Source organism: Eurosta solidaginis, chromosome 5 (genome assembly GCF_040869045.1).
Source record: "Eurosta solidaginis isolate ZX-2024a chromosome 5, ASM4086904v1, whole genome shotgun sequence".
In the NCBI taxonomy this organism is placed as follows: Eukaryota; Metazoa; Arthropoda; class Insecta; order Diptera; family Tephritidae; genus Eurosta; species Eurosta solidaginis.
The window spans coordinates 124,988,015-125,014,052 of NC_090323.1; the positions used below are offsets into that span (position 1 = coordinate 124,988,015).

General features: G+C 34.5%; 1 protein-coding gene across 1 annotated transcript in view; it reads right to left on the reverse strand.

Annotated features, from left to right (window-relative positions):
• Nucleotides 1–26,038, reverse strand: part of Dscam4 (Down syndrome cell adhesion molecule 4) — a 2,049,237-nt gene that overhangs the window by 971,922 nt on the left and 1,051,277 nt on the right. Inside the window, 1 exon segment of the mRNA XM_067787909.1 lies at nucleotides 9,145–9,298. Coding sequence (XP_067644010.1) covers nucleotides 9,145–9,298 — 154 coding nt within the window.

Sequence of the window (26,038 nt, forward strand, 5' to 3'; positions counted from 1 at the left end):
TGATTCAAATCATAAACAAAGCAAGTTTTAAAATTAGAAAAATGTTCGCCGTAAACTAAACACACATGCAACACATGCTCCAATAATTTTTGCAGTGTGGATTTAACGATATATGTACATATGTGAGCTGAAGAAATTAGAAAATTCCTCCATAATTTGAAATTTATAAATGAAAGCATTTATGTTTATAATAAAACTGGTAAAATTAGTCGTTGTTTATGCGATTGGTACCTTTTTTATTTGTAAACTGATACATTTCTTTCTAGGCTCACGGCAACACTGCCAACAAGTCTGATCGTTTTCCCACGATTGTATACGAAACGTGCATTAGTACGTTTTTCTACTACTACTTCCTCTAATGCTACTACTTTAAAAATACTTTTTTAAATACTTTTATGTATATATTGCAAAATGAATCGGCTTGCATATAATTAAATATATGTGAAGGGAAAATTTATGTCAATTATGCGCTGCTTAACATAAAGTCGACTTCAGTAAATGGTTATTACGTTTTTCGTATTTATTGCCAAAAAATTAATGTTTTTGTTTTCGTACTATTGCAACACTGTTAAGGAATTGGTTTTCGAGGTTGAGAGAGAATATTTTCATTTCAGTTTTTTTGGTTTTTCCGCAACCTTCTTGCGATGAACATAGTGTACCTATACAAGTGTGATAAGCGATAAACGTCAAAACTACAAACAGCCTCGCTCACCTGATGCAAATCTCAGGTCTAGAGTTGCATTTTTGGTACGTCAGAGTACTTCAAGCTGAGTTGCATTTGATAGTTTAATAAAACTTGGTAGTATTTACAGATGAAATAGTTGCATATATTTCCGCGGAAATAAGAATACTAGAAGATTTGTAGCCTGCAACAATGCGGGAACGTACGGAAAGCAAACTTTATTTATATAAGAGTAAAAATATAAAGCGCCACACATGTAACATGGAAACATTTCACTCTAAGGCTGTTTACACAAATGCATAAGGGCAAAATTATATAAACGCTTTGGTCGCTTCAAAGTAAAGATAACGTACGGCGTTTCATTGTTTTTCGTATGGCGTTGTCAAAACGTAGGCACGCATTTATGTAAATTTTTCTATACTTCGCCCCACAGATGAATTAATGAATGCAACACAACCAAAGCGCCTGTGTAAATCCGCCTTAATTTTTGTAGCTGTGAAAGTCTCCTGCAAATAAAATGGTGCTGTAAGTGCAAACAAATCAAACTCCTATATGACACTATTTTATTCTCTATGTATTTTTCTTGTATTTTCTCTTTAATTTTTTGTCGAGGGAGCCAATAAGGTTTCAGTACTGTTGTAAGTGTGTGAACTATAATTAAAAAAACTAACGAAATGCAAGGAAAATACAACGTAGTTCATTAAAAATAAACAAGCCAGTTTGTATTTCGTTAGGGTTTTTTGACATTAGGCCGTTTTTTCTTTATTTTTTCTGACAAATGAAAATTTTGTTTTTAGTTTCAAAATTTTGTGCATAAAAACACAACTAAATTCAAAGTGTAAATTGTGTGTGCAAATGAGATTGCAATAAGTGTACATTTTTCAGTTTTTCATAGTTAAGGAATTGACCTCCAGATTCTTGTGTCACACAAATATAGTGAACTTGCGTACAGAAATTCAAATTAAAAAGTTTTTCACAATAATTTGAAAGAATCTACGTTTTCTCTGCTTTTTACACTTAAAGGAGTAACTCTGCGTAATAAATTAAACTTTTAATGCAAATCAATAACTCTGAACTGAACACTTTTCGCCATGACATAAAATTAAAATGCTGTGGAACAGGAGAAACACTTTTGTGACTACATAAGCCCTGTTTCAATCTTTTACGTCTCTGCACAGAACTCTAATTGACCGTTTTCAACCGAAACAACAATGGCAACCCAGATTTTCCCGTTATGCTCACTTAAGCGAGCGCCTGTCAGAAAGAAGTCAACACACTTGTACTTGTACACTATGGCGATGAATATCGTTTGAGACGAAGCATACGATATTTCCAATGTATTTTTTTACTCCCCCAACACCCCAAAACACACAAACGTCTCACCAAGCACTCACTGGCACTGAAACTGATTTAGGAGCCAAAAATAGGCCCTACACAACATATAACGCGCTTATTCCAAATTCCAAATCCAAAAAGTTCATGTCAGCTACTAAACTCGGTAAATATAAGTTTTTCATTCCTATCAATTTAAATTTAAAGTAGCGATCTTTTATTCGGAAACGTTCAATAAAACACTCCAGATTGTATAAGTTAGCTGCTGCAGCACTGGTAGAAAACTTCTCTATAAAGTAAAAATATTGAAGGCAATAAACATTTTGAAAATAAAAATTGACAATTAACAAAAATCCAGCATTATCAGTGATTTGCACCAGATGGCGCAACACTGAATAAATATAGTTGGTAAAAAGGAATAGAAGTAGCAAATTTGCCAGTCAAACAAACCACCGCTGTATAGCTAAATGGTTGGCGCAGCATGCCTAAAGCGTACTGATGATGAAGGCTTAGCACTCTTCGAAATGGATCTATCTGTGCACCTATGGCAGGTTGTCTGAAAAATTTTCTACTTACTATTCCAAAAACAAAATACAATTTTTCAAATTTAGAAAAATAAAAAATAACAATAATTATCATTAGAAAACAATTATTGTTCTGGCCTTGAGCTCGATTCGAACCTTGAATGATTTATCAATAGGCCGATAAAAACAAAAACAATTGTTAATAAACCATGAGCACTTGGGAATGTCAAACAAAGTAATTGACAATAAACAAAAATCCAGCATTATCAGTGATTTGCACCAGATGGCGCAACACTGAATAAATATAGTTGGTAAAAAGGAATAGAAGTAGCAAATTTGCCAGTCAAACAAACCACCGCTGTATAGCTAAATGGTTATCGCAGCATGCCTAAAGCGTACTGTTGATGAAGGCTTAGCACCCTTCGAAATGGATCTATCTGCGCAGCTATGGCAGGTTGTCTGAAAGATTTTCTACTTACTATTCCAAAAACAAAATACAATTTTCCAAATTTAGAAAAATAAAAAATAACAATAATTATCATTAGAAAAAAATTATTGTTGTGGCCTTGAGCTCGATTCGAACCTTGAAAAATTTGTTTGTTCACATGTGAGTGAGATTGTTTTTTTTTCTTTATTAATAACGCGGTGCTACACTGAAAATACAAATGACAAAATACATAGTGTAGGTTATTTATATTGTCCAATTATGCATAAAAATATTTTTGTTATATTTTTTTTGACCCTACAATTATATTTCTTTACAAATAATCATTTTTGATGTACTTATCACATTCAAAAACGCATAAAAGCCCAAACACATTCGACTTTTGCGTTGTTTTGGCGTTGGCGTCACTTTGAGATAACGCACTTGCAAGTTTGCCTGCCACAATAAACGCAACGGAAAAATTAAAAAATTTTTTTTTTTTTTTCATTTTAAAAATTAAAATAACAAACTAATGGTGGGTATCGGCACTTTTTTTGGCTTCGATACCATGAAGCCAACACCGAAGCCGGTATTAACTAAATGTGTTAACACCATTGCGCCAAAAATGTTCAGTGTTAATTTTTGAATCGGGTTCAAGGCATATCGGTTATGATATGAAATTCTTCATATGGGCACTTCCATGGTAGCTCACATTACATCAGAGGCAAAATTGTGCAAGTTAAAATCACTTTTTGTTTTCAAGATTTAACATTTTCAGATAATATGGCATTATCGTTACAGCCAGTTAGATGAGCTTTGTTGAAAATGTCCATTTTTTTCAAATAAAGTTATAAGTTCAATTAATATGTTAAGTTAAACTAACGGTAACTCGCGTTACATTTTTTAATGCAGAGATTTTAGAGCTTCTTTCCAATTCAAAACCCTCTGAAGTGGCTTTCATTAACTAATATTAAGTATAGGGTTTTGTTAAGAATTGATTAGAGTATGACTTACTTAAATTTACAGACCTACTTTACTTACTACTGCATAGATCTTAAAAAAAATGTTTTATTTCCAGTAAAAAAATGGTTACTGACAAAAATCGGCTGAAACTTGTTGAAATTCTAACACTTTTTGTTGTTCGACAAACAAAAACTTTAGCGAGTGTTTTATTCACCTCGTTTGCGAATAAAATACACCTAATAATGAAAAGTTTTTCCTTTTAGTTTGTATTCTTCTTTATACTGAACTTGAAATTCCAAACTTCCAAAATGTACAATATCGAACTTTTGCGAGAAATTCTGAGCTCAGAAGAACATCGCATCATCAGAGAATGTGGGTCGGTGCTGATACCGTCTTCTCCAGTTTTCAAACAAATTTCAAAAATAATGGGAGATGCTAATTCGCCAATGACTTTTAAGCATGTTTATGAAACTCTGAAGCAAAATCGAAACGGGTTATACGATTTCGTTTTTCGTCGATTTACAATTCGTTGAATGAGGAAGTAGCTGCTGAGGTTGTATGCAACCAAACTAATTTTTTTTTTTATCTGCTGCAAAATAGGTATCAATTAAACCAGTTGAAAATATCGGCAAAATGGCTTTGAGGAAATATAAATGGACAGACGTGATAGCTAAGACCATTTATGACAAACTAAATTACCGTGTGCTCTCGCGTTCAAGAAATCCAATGTTCAATTAAGCTCTTCTGCCAAGTACTATGTAAAATTCAATGGGCAGTGCTCTGAGTGCAAGGCTGAACTGATTGGATTCATTTATCACAAGCCGAAAAAGGACACAGATGATGTTCAGTTGCATATTGAAATTATTGGCTTCCAAAGTCAATTTTCTCATTCAAAACGACAACAATTACGTGGAGAAGGTCGTGCGTTTATAGCTAGAGAACTTGCAATAGAAAAAAAGCAGCTAGTAAGTGGAGAAATGAACAAGCTAATAGTGCCATGGAATTTGGCGATCCTATACCACCTACTCTTTCTAATGGAGTTGAACACTATGTTTGGATTTAACAGCACGAGTTCCATCGACAATTTGATCAAATTACAGCACTCCTCTTTTGCAAGATCTATCTACAGGTTACTTTTCACAAATTCATAGCAGAAAAAGATCCAGACTATGTACTTGTGCTTCTGGAGGATTCATTTCCAAGATTGCTTTACCAGTTGAAAGACAAGTTTTTGACACAAAAGTAACCTGCGCTATGAGCAAGTACATTTATTTGTGTATTGTAAAATGCATTAGCCAAGTGGCAAACGCAAGTTTGTATCAGATGTTGTCTTCGATACATGATGCTTCATTTTCTCATATTTTTCAGCAAAATTTTTCAGTCAGCAGGAAGGATACCAAAATTGTTTATAACAGATTTCAGCAAGGCGCTGTTGATTGCTGTTGCACGATCTTTCGCAAGTTGTTACGATTTGCGAGAATACCTGCCAATTTGTTTTAAACATCTAATATTGCATAAGACTGTAACTTTGCCGACTTGTTGTTTAAGCTTGAACGTCTGTCACTTCATTGCAATAATTGCTCCTTGGAAATGTTTGAAAACAGGGAAACCAAAAATTCGACAATTGTTCCTTAGATCTTTCGCTCACGTATATCAAATGGATGATATTGTTGAGATTGAAAAAGCATTTTTTCTCTCATGGTTATTTCAATGAGTCAAAACATTGGTTACGTTGACCTTCAATAACTGCCAGCGCAGAAGCATTTAGAATATGTCAACGACTTGCTCAGAGGCACGCCAGAAATAGTGAAATATGACGTAGACGATCAGAAGGACCCTCACAATAACTCAAATGAAGAAGGGTGTTTCATTCCCGAAGGCATTATAGATGATTGTTCTGAGTCTTGGACTTCATGGTCAAAAAAACTGTTGGATCAGGCAACAGTAATCAGTGGCACTTCGCAAAGTGATTCGGTTCTTAATGTTAATCCTTATTACTTGCCGAAAACTGCAGAACAAATCAAAAAGCTTACATATTGGCTTCCACTTTGGGCTCGAATCATGTACCCTTCCCTTGGGGTCCAAACAAAAATAAGATCTTCTTCAACAATCGAGTCAGAATTTTCCAAGTTAAAAAATCACGTGTTTCATGATCTTCAGATAAAACTAGATAAGTTTGTTTTTCTGCATCATAAGTACTTGCAAGGTGAAATAAACTTTGCAGGTAGCAAAATATCGGAATACAAGTTTCAAAAGAATGATGCTCCAACAAAATCTCCGCTGAATACCAGTGTTATTTCTTTGCGTCGAGCCCTTGCGGAAGAAGAAAACTGGAAAGGGAAAAATCAAGAAGAAAATCCCTTATTCACGTCAATAGAAGATTCTGCTTCGGTCATAGAAGGTTCTGCTTCCTTCGTAGAAACTTCGTTTAAAAATTTTGATCCAGTCGTAGAAAAATCATCCAAAAAGTGGATTTCGAAGAGAATTCCTCGTCACAATAATTTAGAGATTATTCAGGAGGGGAAAATAATTCCGATTTTTGGAGACAAGCCGGATGTTTCTGTGACTGGAATTGATCGAAATCTTGTTGTAATTGACAGCCCTGATCGTGACTTTGTACAACATAAACACAACGCGCCTTTAAAAGATGTCAGTAACGTCTCGAAAACATGTAAACGAAAGCAAAAGCCTTCGAATTTTGAACCAAGGAAAGTATCCAAGACGTATTTAAGTGATTTACTTGAATGGAACTGCATCAGAGGAACACATTCCATTAGTATCCCAATTATGCGTAATGGATCGTCCACAGGTTCTTTGAAAGTTGGGACAGCTCGTATTCAAATATCAAACACGTGTGCATTTGATTCGTTTTTAATTATTTTTACGCAAGCGATGCATATAAATGCTGAGCTCAAAACCTTCGTTCAAGAATCGAAAACTCCACTGGCTCTTCTTGCTCGTGAAATTATGAAAGATGGAAAGCTTATAAATAAACATTATATCCAAAGATACCATTTGCTTTCTGGACTATGGTTTTACCAGAAGCCAAAACTGAACTCCCGCCCCCTCAAAATTTACGATTGCGCTATCAATATTGGCTCTTTAACCGAGTCATTACTCCGCGATCTTACATTCTCATATTCTATGAAAAAAATGTGTCATTGTGGATATGAGTTTCAAAAATTGTATATTAATGTTCCTATCGATGTTGGTGAAGCAATCGGAAATGAAGAAAATCGCAATCAGAACAAAATGTACCGACTCTCCCATGTTATTGATGCCAGAGAGTTAGCTGTCGGCCATTACACGGCGTTTGTCTACAGTGGTGCGAATTGGTACGAATGTGATGATATGAAACAAAAACGATCATTCGCTGACGAAAGAGAAATAATTTTTCCTCACCTTTTATTTTATGTTGAGATGTAATTAAAGTGCAAGACTTGTCGCAAATTAAATAAAATAAAAAAAATCTGGTTCTAGTATCTGAATTCAAATACCTGATGTATTTTGAAACGTCTGCGGTTGCAACATTAGGGTTGCAGAACTCTTTTCGCATCCCCTAGGGAGATCTAGAGCACTTCTTTTTCTACTAGAAAATCGGTTCAGAACTTTTTTTCTGCGTAGAGGGGGTGCTGGACCCTAAAAATATTAAAAAACGCCCATTGGGGTTGCAGAACTCTTTTCGCACCCCCTAGGGAAATCTAGAGCACTTATTTTTCTACTAGAAAATCGGTTCAGAATTTTTTTTTGCGTGAAAAGGGTGCTGGACTCCAAAAAAAAAATTTTTTAAACCTATTAGGGTTGCAGAACTCTTTTTGCACCCCCTTGGGAACTCTAGAGCACTTCTTTTTCTACTAGAAAATCGGTTCAGAACTTTTTTCTGCGTAAAAAGGGTGCTGGACCCCAACAATTTTTTTTGTAACCTATTAGGGTTGCATAACTCTTTTCGCACCCCCTAGGGAACTCTAGAGCACTGCTTTTTCTACTCGAAAATCGGCTCAGAAATTTTTTTCTGCGTAAAAAGGGTGCTGGACCCCAAAAATAAAAAAAAAACCTATGAGGGTTGCAGAACTATTTTCGCACCACATAGGGAACTCTAGAGCACTTGTTTTTCTACTAGAAAATCGGTTCATAGCTTTTTTTCTAAGTAAAAGGGGTGCTGGACCCTAAAAATATATTAAAAAAACCATTAGGGCTGCAGAACTCTTTTCGCACTCCCTAGGGAACTCTAGAGCACTTCTTTTTCTACTAGAAAATCGGTTCAGAACTTTTTTCTGCGTAAAAGGGTGCTGGACCCCAAACTTTTATTTTTTTTTTAAACCATTGGGGTTGCAGAACTCCTTTCGCACCCCTTAGGGAACTCTAGAACTGTTCAGAATAAACCCTGAACTCCGACAAAAAATTGTTGTGCTGCACTTTGGGGTGGTAACTTAAGGCTGGCAAGTATTACATACAAGAGTCGCAACAACAAAACACAGCAAGCGACAACACTGATGTGCAAGGCAACGAAGAGATATCACACACACACACATGTAGTCATCAGCCGAAGTAGATACTCATACACGCACACGCATATGGCTAGTAGAAAAGCATAAACTACAAATATACATGTATATAATTAGTAACCAAGCGAGAGATACAACTGTTCGCGAAATTACTATAGGTACCTTAGGAGAAATGGGGAAAGAGAGAACCGAGAGTATTCAGTTTGATTTAAGCACGCTATTAGTTCTGAAGTGAAGTATAATTGTGAAGTACGCCCAAACTAAACTAAATAAAGACCAGTTTGCAATACTAAATATTGGAGTGTATTATTCAACAGTTTAGCGATTCCAACGTTATCAGAAGGTGTAAAATAATCAGAAATCGATGACGAAAATAGTAAAAAGACTAGCAATTTATTCCAAAATGTTACCCCATCTACTACCTTAAAATTCATTGTCGTCTTAAAAGGGCCGTGAATCGAATTTTTCAATTTTGAACGAATATTTGTATAGTTAATGAATAAATTATAACTGCTGGCCTCAACATTTCTAGAAGGCAGTCAGTAAACGTTACCGCATTTTTTCTCTTGGCGTAAGTAGATATATGTATGTGCCAATGTCATTGAATTTTCCTAAAAAGTGGGAATTTTAATAAGTATAGAAAATATAAAATATGTAGTTAGTTTACTAAAGAGTTAATTCAATTTTGAACAAAGGGTAATTTTATACATGTACCGTGAATCGAGTGATTCGTCCAAATACTGTTGCATTGCTTGTACTTTCCATTTGATATCAATCGGATTGTCACCTTGGACGTTGCACTGCACATGAACCTGTTTTCCATTTGCCACAGAAATTTGCTTTGTTTTTGTTTGGAAGTGAGCAGGAACTAAAACGAAAAAATGGAAAAAATGAAAAAAAGGAAATCTAATCATTTTAATAATTTTTGGGCCAATTGTTGAAATTTTAATATTTTGATTTTCAGAGCTTTAAGGCCGTTAATAAAAGACAAAAACTAAGTTTTTCCTTGCTCTCCTACGTGTTTCGATGTTTTTACATCTTCTTCAGGGAGCCTGGTTTATTTAACATAAAACAAAAATGACAATTATTAATATTGTTACGAATATTAGCAAAACTAAGGAGTGCTGCCAGCTCTAAGCCGATCTAAGCAGTGACGTGAATGCACATCAATAATTCAATCATTATGTATCTACATAAACGAATCAATAATTGCGTCTACACATATGTACACATTCCGACGAGCAACATTTACATACAAGGCAGCGAGAGATGAGATGTCACACACCGATGAATTTACTTATACGCTTATGTGTGTGCGGGAGACTGTAAACTACAAACACATGCATATACCTTATCTGAGTTGTCACAAGAGAGAGCAATAATTTGTGCACGTAGTTGTGGCTGGCGATTTTGTAGCCGAAACAACTAGTAACTTCTGGAAATCGAAGAGCCTAGAAGTATGCAGCGTAAACTATAAAAGCGATGCAGGCGAGTAAGAAGTAATTCAGTTTGATTTGAGTTGTCAAGCAGTTGCGATTAAGACGATATCTAGCGAGCAATAGCAGTACTATTTTGAATAGTAGAGTTTCATTGAGCTATCAGTCAGTGTGGTTATTAAGCAAGCTATTCGTTGCACAGTTTGAGTGTATTGTGAAGTACTTTAATAAAGGCCATTTTGCATTATTACAAATTGGAGTTATTTATTCAACAGTTTAGTGATTCGAACTTAGCAGAGGATTGCAAATAAGAGGATTTGCAAGTAAATTCGTTACAATTGGTGTCAGAAGAGGAATTGTTGAATAAATTCCAGAGGACAACAACGACATGGCAAAGTTCAGTGAATTGAAGATCCAGCAACTAAAGAAGGAGTTGGAGAGCCGTGGATTGAATACAAGCGGCGTTAAACTTGAACTTCAGGCACGGCTACGAGAGGCAATGGAAGCGGAAGGAATTGATGTGGAAAAGTATGACTTTCATCTTGATGGCGAGGAAGTAACAAAAGTTGAAGAGAAAAACGAAACATCGCAGACAGTTACGAGCACAGACTTGAACATGATTTTGGCTGCAATATCTGCTCAAACATCGACAATGTCATCACAACTAGAATCGCAGGAGACACGCATAACATCCAAGATTGAAGCACAAGAAACGCGTATGTCAGAAATGTCGACACAGATTACATCGAAGATTGAAGCACAAGAAACGCGTATGTCAGAAATGTCGACACAGATTACATCGAAGATTGAAGCACAAGAAATCCACTGATGTCTTAGAAGAAGAGCTGAGAGAGATACACGATCTGGTAAGGCAACGAGCAAAGATTATGAGTGACAAGATGAAAGCGAGGTACGATAAAGCAATTAATTCGGAAGGGTTTCAGGAAGGAGATTTGGTGCTGCTATACAACCCACAACGAAAAAAAGGTTTGTCCCCGAAATTGCAGTGTAACTGGGAAGGCCCATACAAAGTTGTAAAACGGATCAACGATGTAGTGTACCGCATACAAACCACTACCAAACCACGAACCAAAATGAAAGTGGTTCATTTGGAGAGATTAGCAGCGTTTAGATCGAGAGATTTGTCTGATCGGGACGATCAGACTTAGGTGGAGGGCAGTGTTACGAATATTAGCAAAACTAAGGAGTGCTGCCAGCTCTAAGCCGATCTAAGCAGTGACGTGAATGCACATCAATAATTCAATCATTATGTATCTACATAAACGAATCAATAATTGCGTCTACACATATGTACACATTCCGACGAGCAACATTTACATACAAGGCAGCGAGAGATGAGATGTCACACACCGATGAATTTAATTATACGCTTATGTGTGTGCGGGAGACTGTAAACTACAAACACATGCATATACCTTATCTGAGTTGTCACAAGAGAGAGCAATAATTTGTGCACGTAGTTGTGGCTGGCGATTTTGTAGCCGAAACAACTAGTAACTTCTGGAAATCGAAGAGCCTAGAAGTATGCAGCGTAAACTATAAAAGCGATGCAGGCGAGTAAGAAGTAATTCAGTTTGATTTGAGTTGTCAAGCAGTTGCGATTAAGACGATATCTAGCGAGCAATAGCAGTACTATTTTGAATAGTAGAGTTTCATTGAGCTATCAGTCAGTGTGGTTATTAAGCAAGCTATTCGTTGCACAGTTTGAGTGTATTGTGAAGTACTTTAATAAAGGCCATTTTGCATTATTACAAATTGGAGTTATTTATTCAACAGTTTAGTGATTCGAACTTAGCAGAGGATTGCAAATAAGAGGATTTGCAAGTAAATTCGTTACAATATTTTCACAACAAACAACATTCATCAATATTTCACTTACATTAATTTGTATAATTACACACATTAAAATATAATTTAATTGTTACTACAACAATAACAATAATAATAAATAACACAACATTCTGCACATTTAAAAAGAGCCACTGCGTTCATTGCCTCGTACACTGTAATTGATTGCAGTCGCGTAGGCGCAGTTTATGTTATCCACATCTTCTTTGAAATTCATCGTTTTGTTTACTTTTTGTTGTATGCGCAGCCCTTCTAATGTTAATCTCGTTTTATCTCTTCTCTCAATATCTATAATTTTCGTGCCTGTGCTAGTCAGGTGCTCAGCAAGCGCAGTAGTGGTTTTTTTGTTTTTCGCGTCGGTTTTATGCTCATTTGTTCTTATGTTTAACGATCTTTTCGTGGTTCCAATATATATTTTATCACATTCTTTTCCTATTGCTCCATTGCACTTTATTTCATACACTACGTCGTGTTGTTGGTATTTGCTTATCTTGTCCTTTGTTTGTGTAAATATTGTGCTAAGTGTTTGGTTTGGTTTGTGTGCAATTTTTATATTGTTGTTCTTTGTAAAGCTTTGCATTGATTTGTTGTCTGTTAGGCCTGGTATGTATTTGACGCCTGTGTATATTTTCTTTTCGTTTTCAGTTCTTAAGCTTACATTATTTCGCGCATTGTTAGGTATGTTTGCCTTGGTTGTTGTAATCCATGCGTCTATAAGTTTATTAGGGTAGGCATTTTTGTATAACATGTTTTTAATTCGTCGTTCGTTTTCTTTCATGAACTCCTGTTCGCTTAAATTTAGAACTTTCTTAATAAACTTAATTGCCGTATTTTTCTTCTGCACCCATGGGTGGTTGGAGCGATAGTTTATCATCCTTGATGATGCTACGGCCTTGGAGTACCAATTACTTTTAATGTTTAGGAAGGCTATTTTGTTTTCTTTCTCTTTTTCTATTGTAAATTGGATTTTATTATGTTGTCTGTTTAGAGTTTTTAGTATTTCTTCTGCGTCCTTGGTTTTTAATATTGCGAATATATCATCTACATACTTATTGATGTATTTGATATATATGTCCTTAGTTTTTAATTCGGCAATGCTGTCGTCAAGAATCTTACATTATTTCGCGCATTGTATGTACGATGGAAAATTCTACCAACAGGTTTACGGAATGCCAATGGGCAACCCACTGTCACCAACTGTAGCTGATATAGTGCTGGATAAGATTCTTGACGACAGCATTGCCGAATTAAAAACTAAGGACATATATATCAAATACATCAATAAGTATGTAGATGATATATTCGCAATAAAAACCAAGGAGGCAGAAGAAATACTAAAAACTCTAAACAGACAACATAATAAAATCCAATTTACAATAGAAAAAGAAAAAGAAAACAAAATAGCCTTCCTAGACGTTGAGATAATAAAATCAAACAATAAACTTAAAACTAATTGGTACTCCAAGGCCGTAGCATCATCAAGGATGATAAATTATCACTCCAACCACCCATGGGTGCAGAATAAAAATACGGAAATTAAGTTTATTAAGAAAGTTCTAAACTTAAGCGAACAGGAGTTCATGAAAGAAAACGAACTACGAATTAAAAACATCTTATACAAAAATGCCTACCCTAATAAACTTATAGACGCATGGGTTACAACAACCAAGGCAAACATACCTAACAATGCGCGAAATAATGTAAGCTTAAGAACTGAAAACGAAAACAAATCAATGCAAAGCTTTACAACAACAGACAACAAATCAATGCAAAGCTTTACAAAGAACAACAACATAAAAATTGCACACAAACCAAACCAAACAAACAAAGGACAAGATAAGCAAATACCAACAACACGACATAGTGTATGAAATAAAGTGCAATGGAGCAATAGGAGAAGAATGTGATAAAATATATATTGGAACCACGAGGAGATCGTTAAACATAAGAATAAATGAGCATAAAGCCGACGCGAAAAACAAAAAAAAACGACTACAGCGCTTGCTGAGCACCTGAGCACAGGCCATACAGCAGATTTTGAAAACCCGAAAATTATAGATATTGAGAGAAGAGAGAAAACGAGATTAACATTAGAAGGGCTGCGCATACAACAAAAGGTAAACAAAACGATGAATTTCATAGAAGATGTGGATAACATAAACTGCGCCTACGCGACTGCAATCAATTACAGTGTACGAGGCAATGGACGCAGTGGCTCTTTTTAAATGCAGAATGTTGTGTTATTTATTATTTTTGTTATTGTTGTAGTCACAATTAAATTATATTTTAATGTGTGTAATTATACAAATTAATGTAAGTGAAATATTGATGAATGTTGTTTGTTGGGAAAATATTAATAATTGTCATTTTTGTTTTATGTTTTATGTTAAGTAAACCAGGCTCCCTGAAGAAGATATAAAAACATCGAAACGAGTAGGAAAACAAGGAAAAACTTAGTTTTTGTCTTTCATTAACGCCCTTAAAGCTCTGAAAATCAAAATTTAGAAATCTAATCATGTTTTAATCGAAATCTCGGTAGCACGTGTACTTGAACGATAAGATTTGTGTCCTAAGTTTGGTGCAGATATAGGGCAGCAGGGGCAGACAGGAGCATATACGTATGCCTTATCTTACAACATACCGAAAGCAAATATCGTCGCTGCGAAAAAAAAAGTAGTTACTTATACATACATTCGTTTTTATTAATTTTATTTATTGCATGTTATTTTGGAACTATTTGATTGTTTGCGATTTTTTTTAAGTTATATATTTTTGTTAAGAAGTTATCAAAGGATGCTGGGTGCTCAAACTACTAAAACACTCCACAAGTTCATTTGTTTTGCGAAAATGTTGTATGTTGTAAAATCAGTTTTCATTTGTACTAATGAAAATTAGTAAGTGAAAATGAATCAAAACAAGTATGTAAATAAAATAATTTAAAAAAAATTTTAAGTTAAACGATTTTATTGAAAACAGATCGCTTTATAGATCGCTTCTATTCATGTATGTATTATGTGTTCCAAATATGAGCAAAAGCGGACCACAAATACGATTTTTTGAAATATTTCGATCCATGCGCCACTTATCGGCGATTTTTCGTCATTGGTCGCTTTCTATTCCTGTACGTATTATGTGTTCCAAATATGAGCCAAGTCGGACCACAAACACGATTTTTTGAAATATTTCGATCCATGCGCCACCTATCGGAGTTTTTTCTTATAATTGCATTGTCATCGGGTCCTGAACTATATTCCAAGCTTCACGCTTGTAGCTTATCGGGATGTTACTTAAATTTTAATTACAAAATTCGTAAACAACGGCCGGCCGCTCGCTACACAGAGTCAAGCTAAATAAAACCCTTTAAAAAGGCCTGTCTTCAGCTATGCCGAAGGCTTTTTACCTTTCATAAATGGAGCTGAGTAATAATCTTATCCCATTCGTAATATCCGAACAATCGACTATAAAAGATATGTAATATATAGAGGAAAGATGTACATATGCGATATTCAGCAAATAATAGATTGGTAATCCTCAAAGAAATGTTCACATTCCTAGTTATGTGCATAAGATACCTATGACAATGCTTCATTTTCTCTCTATCAAAAATAGGTTGTATGGAATATGTACTATATATAAAAACAATAAACTTTGTAAAAATTGAAGCCTAGCTCTAGTTATATGTATGTTATGACAAATGTCTAACCGGACACATGAATATCTCCTAACTAAATTTTATCAAGATATCTCAAAAACCCACTTTGAACCAATGTTATATTTGCCTTTTGGGCAATCTACCAATTCCCAAATAACATTGTTCAGGAGAGATTGGTACTCTGTCTGCATCACAGCTTTCCACTGCTAGCTGTTTACCGAACTCAACACACTGGTCACGGAAACAGGGTTGGAAACCACTACATTTAAACTCTCAGGCCCTTCCATCACGTATTTTTTCGCGATCGTCCAGCACTACCATTTCGCACTATTCTCGGCCTACCTCTCTTGCTTTTTCTTATGACGATATCTTCACTTTCTTCTTCATAAATGCTTTCGCTCGAAGCGTTATCACTTTTCACCTGCTCACCTGTTTCTTTAACAGATACTAATGCATTATCTTTATCCGATTCTTATTCCTGTACCTGCATTCATTGTTTTCATTGCCAAATGTATTCTCAAAAAATATTACGTCGCGCGCAAAAACGATCAATTATACAATTTATAACCTTTAGTCAAATCCGCGTAAGCAACGAAAGTCAATTTCGTACATTTTGGCTGAATCTTTAACTTATCTGTGTAGTGGAACTCACTAACTTTTTCAACGACATTTGCCATCGCTTTATTTGCGAATCGATAAAAATAACGATTTCGTTATTCAGTAACTATTTTGTATCGATATTCGTTTATCGACGATCAGCTGTGTTGGTAAATTAACGGCAAGTAAATTGGCTGCGTTAAAAATCACGAAATTAACATTTCCGGAAACTTTAGTTAAAAAAGGAAATCGGAACTTTAATTAAATACTTTCAAACACGAAAAGTTGCTTTATTTATAAATCAAATGGCATTTGTGTACTTGGTGTACGTTTTATCACAAGATGAAGAATTACTAAGTCCATCGCCAGAGGACAGACACCTTCTTGGAGAAGTAGATAATCGATTCCACTTCAATGCAACGGAGTTTCCAAAGCTGTACCGACTAACCCCAGACTTGGCTCATGATATTATTGCTCAACTTGATGAAGGGGTACAAGAATAACTTCGATATCCACAGAGAAAAAAAAAGTAATACCCCATTTACTTATCTTTTGTTAAAATATGTAAAACCTTGCACAATAATGACTTTTAAAAGCAGTTAGTATACGGAATTTATTTATTTTTGGCATCCCTTTTGTGCTTTTCGCATTTTTTAAGTTTCGTTAAGCTGTGCTGCCACGTTTCTACTATTAAAACGAAATTTAAATGCCATTTATTTCGAGTCGTTAAAACTAAGTTAGTGAATAGTACAATCGATAAGGCAAGCGACAAAATCGTTAATTAAAATCTCGACAAATCGCATCGTTGAAAGTTAGTGAATTCCACTACTGGTCTATTATACAATGCTAAAGCTTCGCAACCAAAAACCTTTAAATGAGATACCGATGGTTTTCTCCCGGTCCAGCGCTCGGACGGCGTTGTACCTTTTACTAATTTGGTTTTCCACCGATTTCTAATATAAGTGGCTGTATTTATAGCTTCTTTGAGGCTTTGAGGAAGCTTCAACCATTCTAACAACGTGACATTTCGACAAGCGTTCGATTAGCTCGTTCATCTACCCCATTTTGCTAAGTGATATAACTAACCGTCGCACAGTGGCGCCTCTGCCGTTAAAGCATGGCAAATATCAAAAAAATCATGAAAGCGTTCGCTAATTCTAATACATGTTTCTAATAGAGAATTTTCCAGGGCTCAAGAATATACAACTGTTATAGCATTAGCAACACTATAGTAAGGTATCTTATGTGGTTGGGGCTTTAGTTGTACTTGACAGGCGCACGCAGTGGCAACACGCATGGCAAGTACAACTGCAGCCAACGTCACACAAAAGAAAAAGAAAGAAAAAATAAAATACGAGCGGCCATTCCAATTTTGACCGACATCGTGTAGAGCTGAAACTTCTCGTGAATAAATTAAAAATTAAAAAAGAACATTTTTAAGTTCTTTCGTTTTATTGAAAGTGACAAATATTTGATGCTTTTCAAAAGAAGGCCCCCTCGGTGGATTTAATTGCCAAAACCCAAAAAAATGGCAACAGTTTGGAGGCGGCGTCCTCCCAAAAATGAAGGAGCGTTGTAAAGGCGTATGAAGAAGAAGGCTTCCATTGTTTGGAACGCCACATGGCGACCGTGAGGCTGGAGCCTCGGTAATTTTATTTTGGCAGTCAAAAAGTGAGTACAGTGGAGTGAGGAAGTGAAAAGTGGTGGTGCAGTGAAATACAACCAAATTTAACACAACTTAATAAATTTAAAATAATCAAAGTAATAACGTCAAATACTAAATTTTACAGAAATAAAAGAATATAAATTAACCTGTAATATAAAAATCTAAATTCTACGGAGATAATTAAAAATAATAATACCAAGTACTAAATTTCACAGAAATAAAAGAATATAAATTAACCTGTAATATAAAAATCTAAATTCTACGGAGGTAATCAAAAATAATAATACCAACGACTAAATTTTACAGAAATAAAAGAATATAAATTAAATTGTAATATACAAAAAACCTAAATTCTACGGAGATAATCAAAACTTTAAAAACTAAAGTACAAAATTTAAATACGGCAGAAATAAGACAATTATAAACGAAATCTTTAATGAGAAAGGAGGTAACAAAATTTAACAAAAGAGTAAAACCATAATAAAAAATTTTAATTGATACGGAAATAACACAAAATCATCGATATAATAAAACCAAATAAAACAAACAGAGATAATACAAAATTAAGAAAAGCAGAAAAATTTTCAATATTAATTTACGAATACGAAAATAATTTAAAGTGCGGAATTAATTCGCAAACTGTACCACCAGTCACCAAAATTCATAACGGCACTCCTCCACTTGCTCACATAGCGGCACAAAAACCACGCCATATGCATACATACATATAGACGCATAACGGCGCGAAACCGACGCAATTTAAAATTTATACAACAGCAGCGCATAATACTGGCAGCGCGGTAGCAGCAGCAGGGCCAACATCGGGGCAGCAGCGCAGCAGAGGAAGCAGCGGCGGCTAAACAGAACCTCGGAAGCAGCATTTAAGTATATCAATTTCATATGTATATGTAGTTTTTGTGAAAAAATTTTTTTCGACATACACACACTTACGTATATACATAAAATATTTTGGATTTCGATTAAAACGGTAGTACTGTTGAACAACCAAATACATTTTTGATTAAAGCGGTGCGTCCGTCTAAATTTAACAATTAATACTTTTTCATTTATCAACAATTCTAAAATTTTCGAACCATTTTATAAAATTCAACATTTGCAAATTTACATTTAAATTTTTCTCTCAAGTTTCAACTCATTTTACGAATTCACATTTTCTTCAAATTTTTAATATTTTCAAATTTCTAATTTAAAAGATTCTCAACACACTTCACAAATTCCCATACTCTCAGCTTCAATTTTAATTTAAAATTTTTAAATCATTTCACACATTTTTCTTTCAAAGTTGCACATGTCTATATTTCCATTTCTCAAATTTTCATTATACCTCAGTTTTTTAATACTTACATTCTCAAAAAAAATTATTTTTCACTATATAAGTAAACTATTAAGCAGTTCACGTGTAATCTATAAATTTTGGAATTTTGATATAAACATTGGTTTGTGGAAAATTAATTCAGATTTTTTTTAAAAAACGGTGGTCCCGTAAAAAACCAAATGAGATTTTTTTTTAGAAAGCTGTGCGTCCGTGATTACCACATTACCGAGATTTTTTTTTGCCATTCATACTTTTAAATTTTTGAGCCCATTCTAAATTCAATTTCTTCTTTCAGCTTTCTAGTATCAATAATTTCAATTAGATTCTCCAGTAAATTACAAATACTTCGTTAGCGACAATTCACTGTAAACCAGTTCCCTTTCCAATTTTTTTTTTTCTCCCTTCGAGATTTCAACTTCAAGTATACATCCTTCTTCTTATAACTACATGTACAACCTTAGAGCTAGGAAGCGAGCCCACAAAACTTCAGACTCAGAAACAGATTCCAACAAATTAACGTCAAGCTCGGAAAGCTTAACTTCATCGTCGACCGAAAAATTCACAAGACAGGAAAATAAATTATCTTTATCAGCAGATTTCCAAGGCTTCGAAGATTCTCCTAACAAAAATTTAACTTCTAATTTAGAGTCAAATCTCAACGATTCCAATAGTGCAAAATTAACTTCAACTTCTTCTAACTTAAACCCAGATCTTAACGATCCAATTAGTCCAAACATTGCCTCAACTTCTTCTAATTCAGCTTCAGATCTTAACGATCAAATCATGGCAACACTCGAGCAAAAGAGATATTTCATTACCATGTGTGCTACTTCTATTAGAGAAAACTACAGCGGCGATCCGTTAGCGCTTGAGTCCTTTATAGACAAAATTGAATTACTTGAAGAGTTCGCTGATGAAAATTTAACTGGTACTTTCATATCATTTCTAAAATCGAAACTCGAGGGTAAAGCACGCGAAGCAATTCGAACTGAGGTAAATTCCGTTAGTCAAATTAAAGCCGCGTTACGAAGTAGAATTAAACCTGACAATTCAAAAGTTGTCGCGGGTAAAATCGCGTCTTTACATGTGGTAAACAATAACTACTCGGAATTTGCCAAGCGTGTTGAAGAATTGTCAGACTCATTAGAACGTTCCCTGATCATTGAAGGTATGACGCAAGCGAAAGCTCACGAAATGGCTGTAGAGCAAACAGTTAACGTATGTAGGCTGAACACTCGTTCAGAATTAGTTAAGTCAATTTTAGCATCAACTACTTTCAGCGACTCAAAGGACGTAGTTGCAAAAATGATAGTTGAGCGTAATAATGAAGTTAAAGAACGTCAAGTGCTAGCATTTCAGTCGCGCATTAATAGGCCAAATAGTTTTCGAGGCGGATTTAGGGGACATAATTACAGTAATAGGTTCAATAACAATAGCAGTCGTTTCAATAATAATAACAGCCGTTTCAATAACAATAACAGCAGATACAATAATAATGGAAACAGTTATAGGTTTAATAACAATAGTAGAAGAGGCCACAGTAATAATTCTAATAACAATAATTCGGGCAATCGATCTAGTTCTCGGGGAAACAATAGTAACAGACGTGGAAATGCGAGTAATAATGCTAATGTGCGTGCTTTAAACGCGGACGCCCCTCAGGAGCGAACACTGGGGGAGCAAGAGCTAGAATACTAGATGAAAACTTTCCTAAAAACGCTGTTTACTATTTGAATCTCAACTATTCCGATTTCATCGAATTAAAATGTAGTGATTCTTATCAGCCGTGCACTTTTCTCGTAGATTCTCAAGCTGATATTTCCCTAATTAAATTTTCAAGTTTAACAAATAGAGTTCAAATCAACGTTAAAGATATTATTAACATAACAGGTGTAACAACAGATTCGGTTTCAACGTTAGGTACAGTAAATACAAATCTAATTGCATCAAATTTTTTCATTCCGCATAAATTACACGTAGTAAGTGACGATTTTAACATACCTTCGGACGGCATACTCGGCAAGGATTTTCTAAAAACATATAAGTGCATAATCGACTACGCAAACAATAGCATAACAATTAGCATTGGCACAGAAACTTATAGTATAAAATTTTTACATGGTATGACCACAGACACTTTAGTGATTCCTCCAAGATGTGAAGTTTATCGGTTGTTTAATTTGAAGAAATCTAAAAATCCTGTTTTTGTAGACGCGCAAGAAATTTGTAGTGGTGTTTTTACCGCAAAGTGCATTGTTGACACAAATAACCCAATTTTAAAAGTTTTAAATATAACCGATGAGGTAAAATATGTCAACAAATGCAATATAGTAACCGAAGAAATTACCAACTTCAACGTATACAAAATCAGTGAAACTTCAGAAAATACAAAACGTCTGGAAGAATTAAAAAGTGTTCTACAAAAACAAATGCCAAAATATGACCAATGCCAATTGCTTGATTTATGCCTAAAATATGCCGATGTATTTGCTTTAAAAACGGACCGTATGACTCTTAACAACTTTTACGAACAGAAACTTAGATTGACTGACAAAAATCCGGTTTACATTAAAATCTATCGTTTGCCTTATTCACAACGGGAAGAAATAAATAGACAGGTTAATAATTTACTGCAGAACGATTTAATAGAGCCAAGTTTTTCAAATTACAATAGCCCACTAATTTTAGTTCCAAAAAAGATCCCACAGGTCAAAAGGCATATCGTATGTGCGTAGATTTTAGAGCGGTTAATAAAAAGCTTATCGCCGACAAATTTCCGTTAGCACGCGTGGACGATATACTTGACAACCTCGGTAGGGCAAAATATTTTTCAACTTTAGATCTTTTTTCTGGTTTCCATCAAATTCCATTGCATCCTAACTCCAGGGACGTAACATCTTTTAGTACTGATAGAGGAGCTTTTCGGTGGAAAGTCTTACCTTTTGGTTTAAATGTAGCACCCAATTCATTTTCGCGTATGATGTCACTCGCATTTTCAGGCATCGCGCCTAATCAAGCATTCATGTATATCGACGATATTATCGTCATAGGGTGTAGCGAGACACATCATTGTAAAAATTTAGAGAAAGTTTTTGAAACTTGTAGAAAATTCAACTTAAAGCTGAATCCCAACAAATGTAATTTCCTTCGTTCCGAAGTAACTTTCCTATGACACAAATGTTCCTCGAAAGGATTACTGCCAGACGATTCTAAAATAAACGCGATTAAAAAATATACAAAGCCTACTGACAAAGATGCCGCTCGGCGCTTTGTCGCCTTTGCAAACTATTATAGACGATTTATTCCGAATTTCGCATTGCTGGCAGCACCTCTCAATCGTTTGAGTAGGAAAAAAGTGGACTTTGTTTGGGACGAAGCTTGTGAAGTTGCTTTTTCGAAATTAAAATTAGCTCTAATGTCTCCTCAAATTTTACAGTATCCTGATTTTAGTAAAGAGTTCATAATTACAGTTGATGCTTCAAAAGTTGGATGCGGTGCTATATTAAGTCAACAGCATGAAGATGCTGACTTACCAATCTGTTTTGCTTCAAAATCTTTTAACAAAGCAGAACAGAAAAAACCTATCATTGAGTTAGAACTTTTAGCAATATATTTCGCAATTAAACAATTTCGTCCGTACGTTTACGGTACACATTTTATAGTAAAATCCGACCATCGACCATTAGTTTATCTTTTTAATATGAAGGATCCGTCGTCCAAACTTACAAGAATAAGATTAGAACTTGCAGAATATAATTTTACAATAGTATACGTTAAAGGCAAATCGAACGTTGTGGCAGACGCGCTTTCACGAATAACGATAGACGAAATAAAAGACTCGACGAAACATGTTTTAGCGGTTACAACAAGGTCAAAGTCAAGACAGACAAAACCACAAAATTACGACAAACCCAAGACAGACGAAAGTAGTGAAATACAAGCAGTACAGGTTTACGACAAATTTTCGCACGACTTCTCGAAGAAAATACCGCGAGTTAAAACACAAATAACCTACGATAAAAGCGACCAAATTTCAAATTTTCAACTATGTGCACATTTAAAACACAAAAAAATCGAGTTACTTAATTTTGCGAATGCCAACGAAATAACGAATTTAGATGAGTTACTTTTGAGGCTTGAAAAAGTAGCCGACATTCACAAGATTAAGCAGTTAGAATGGCCAAAAAATTATATATTTTTCAAATATTTCACAATCACAAATTTAAAAGATAGGGGAAATCAAATTTTAAAATGTTTACAAATTATACTAACAGACCCAGTAGAAACAGTAACAGAGAACGACAAAAAACAGAAACTGATGACAATTTTTCACGATGACCCACTTCTAGGCGGACACTGCGGTACGAAAAAACTATATGCAAAATTGAAAACTAAATACTATTGGAAATATATGAGTCGTGATATAGCTAAATTCGTAAAAAATTGCAATAAATGTTTTTTTTTTCGGTAAAAGTAAAAATTGTTTTTCGAAATGCCTATTTTTAGGCACTTTTTAAAATTTTGATGGAAAAAAAAGCTAAAATATGTGCTCCGCCAAATTAACAGTAGTTAATTCCGTAAACCTGTTGGTAGAATTTTCCATCGTACATACAATGCGCGAAATAATGTACGATGGAAAAAGGGTTTACGGAATGCCAATGGGCAACCCACTGTCACCAACTGTAGCTGATATAGTGCTGGATAAGATTCTTGACGACAGCATTGCCGAATTAAAAACTAAGGACATATATATCAAATACATCAATAAGTATGTAGATGATATATTCGCAATAATAAAAACCAAGAAGGCAGAAGAAATACTAAAAACTCTAAACAGACAACATAATAAAATCCAATTTACAATAGAAAAAGAAAAAGAAAACAAAATAGCCTTTCTAGACGTAGAAATAATAAAATCAAACAATAAACTTAAAACTAATTGGTACTCCAAGGCCGTAGCATCATCAAGGATGATAAATTATCACTCCAATCACCCATGGGTGCAGAATAAAAATACGGAAGTTAAGTTTATTAAGAAAGTTCTAAACTTAAGCGAACAGGAGTTCATGAAAGAAAACGAACTACGAATTAAAAACATCTTATACAAAAATGCCTACCCTAATAAACTTATAGACGCATGGGTTACAACAACCAAGGCAAATATACCTAACAATGCGCGAAATAATGCAAGCTTAAGAACTGAAAACGAAAAGAAAATATACACAGGCGTCAAATACATACCAAGCCCAACAGACAACAAATCAATGCAAAGCTTTACAAAGAACAACAACATAAAAATTTCACACAAACCAAACCAAACACTTAGCACAATATTTACACAAACAAAGGACAAGATAAGCAAATACCAACAACACGACGTAGTGTATGAAATAAAGTGCAATGGAGCAATAGGAGAAGAATGTGATAAAATATATATTGGAACCACGAAGAGATCGTTAAACATAAGAATAAATGAGCATAAAACCGACGCGAAAAACAAAAAAAAAACGACTACAGCGCTTGCTGAGCACCTGAGCACAGGCCATACAGCAGATTTTGAAAACCCGAAAATTATAGATATTGAGAGAAGAGAGAAAACGAGATTAACATTAGAAGGGCTGCGCATACAACAAAAGGTAAACAAAACGATGAATTTCAAAGAAGATGTGGATAACATAAACTGCGCCTACGCGACTGCAATCAATTACAGTGTACGAGGCAATGGACGCAGTGGCTCTTTTTAAATGTGCAGAATGTTGTGTTATTTATTATTATTGTTATTGTTGTAGTCACAATTAAATTATATTTTAATGTGTGTAATTATACAAATTAATGTAAGTGAAATATTGATGAATGTTGTTTGTCGTGAAAATATTAATAATTGTCATTTTTGTTTTATATTTTATGTTAAATAAACCAGGCTCCCTGAAGAAGATGTAAAAACATCGAAACGCGTAGGAGAACAAGAAAAAACTTAGTTTTTGTCTTTCATTAACGGCCTTAAAGCTCTGGAAATCAAAATATAGAAATCTAATCATGTTTTAATCTAAATATCGGTAGCACGTGTACTTGAACGATAAGATTTGTGTCCTAAGTTTGGTGCAGATATAGGGCAGCAGGGACAGACAGGAGCATATACGTATGCCTTATCTTGCAACATACCGAAAGCAAATATCGTCGCTGCGAAAAAAAAGTAGTTACTTATACATACATTCGTTTTTATTAATTTTATTTATTGCATGTTATTTTGGAACTATTTGATTGTTTGCGATTTTTTTAAAGTTATATATTTTTGTTAAGAAGTTATCAAAGGATGCTGGGTGCTCAAACTACTAAAACACTCCACAAGTTCATTTGTTTTGCGAAAATGTTGTATGTTGTAAAATCAGTTTTCATATGTACTAATGAAAATTAGTAAGTGAAAATGAATCAAAACAAGTAAATAAAATAATTTAAAAAAATTTTAAGTTAAACGGTTTTATTGAAAACAGTAGTTAAGTCGTTTATAGATCGCTTCTATTCATGTATGTATTATGTGTTCCAAATATGAGCAAAAGCGGACCACAAATACGATTTTTTGAAATATTTCGATCCATGCGCCACCTATCGGAGTTTTTTCTTATAATTGCATTGTCATCAGGTCCTGAACTATATTCCAAGCTTCACGCTTGTAGCTTATCGGGATGTTACTTAAATTTTAATTACAAAATTCGTAAACAACGGCCGGCCGCTCGCTACACAGGGTCAAGCTAAATAAAACCGTTTAAAAAGGGCTGTCTTCAGCTATGCCGAAGGCCTTTTACCTTTCATAAATGGAGCTGAGCAATAATCTTATCCCATTCGTAATATCCGAACAATCGGTTATAAAAGATATGTAATATATAGAGGAAAGATGTACATATGCGATATTCAGCAAATAATAGATCGGTAATCCTCAAAGAAATGTTCACATTCCTAGTTGTGTGCATAAGATACCTATGACAATACTTCATTGTCTCTCTATCAAAAATAGGTTGTATGGAATATGTACTATATATAAAAACAATAAATTT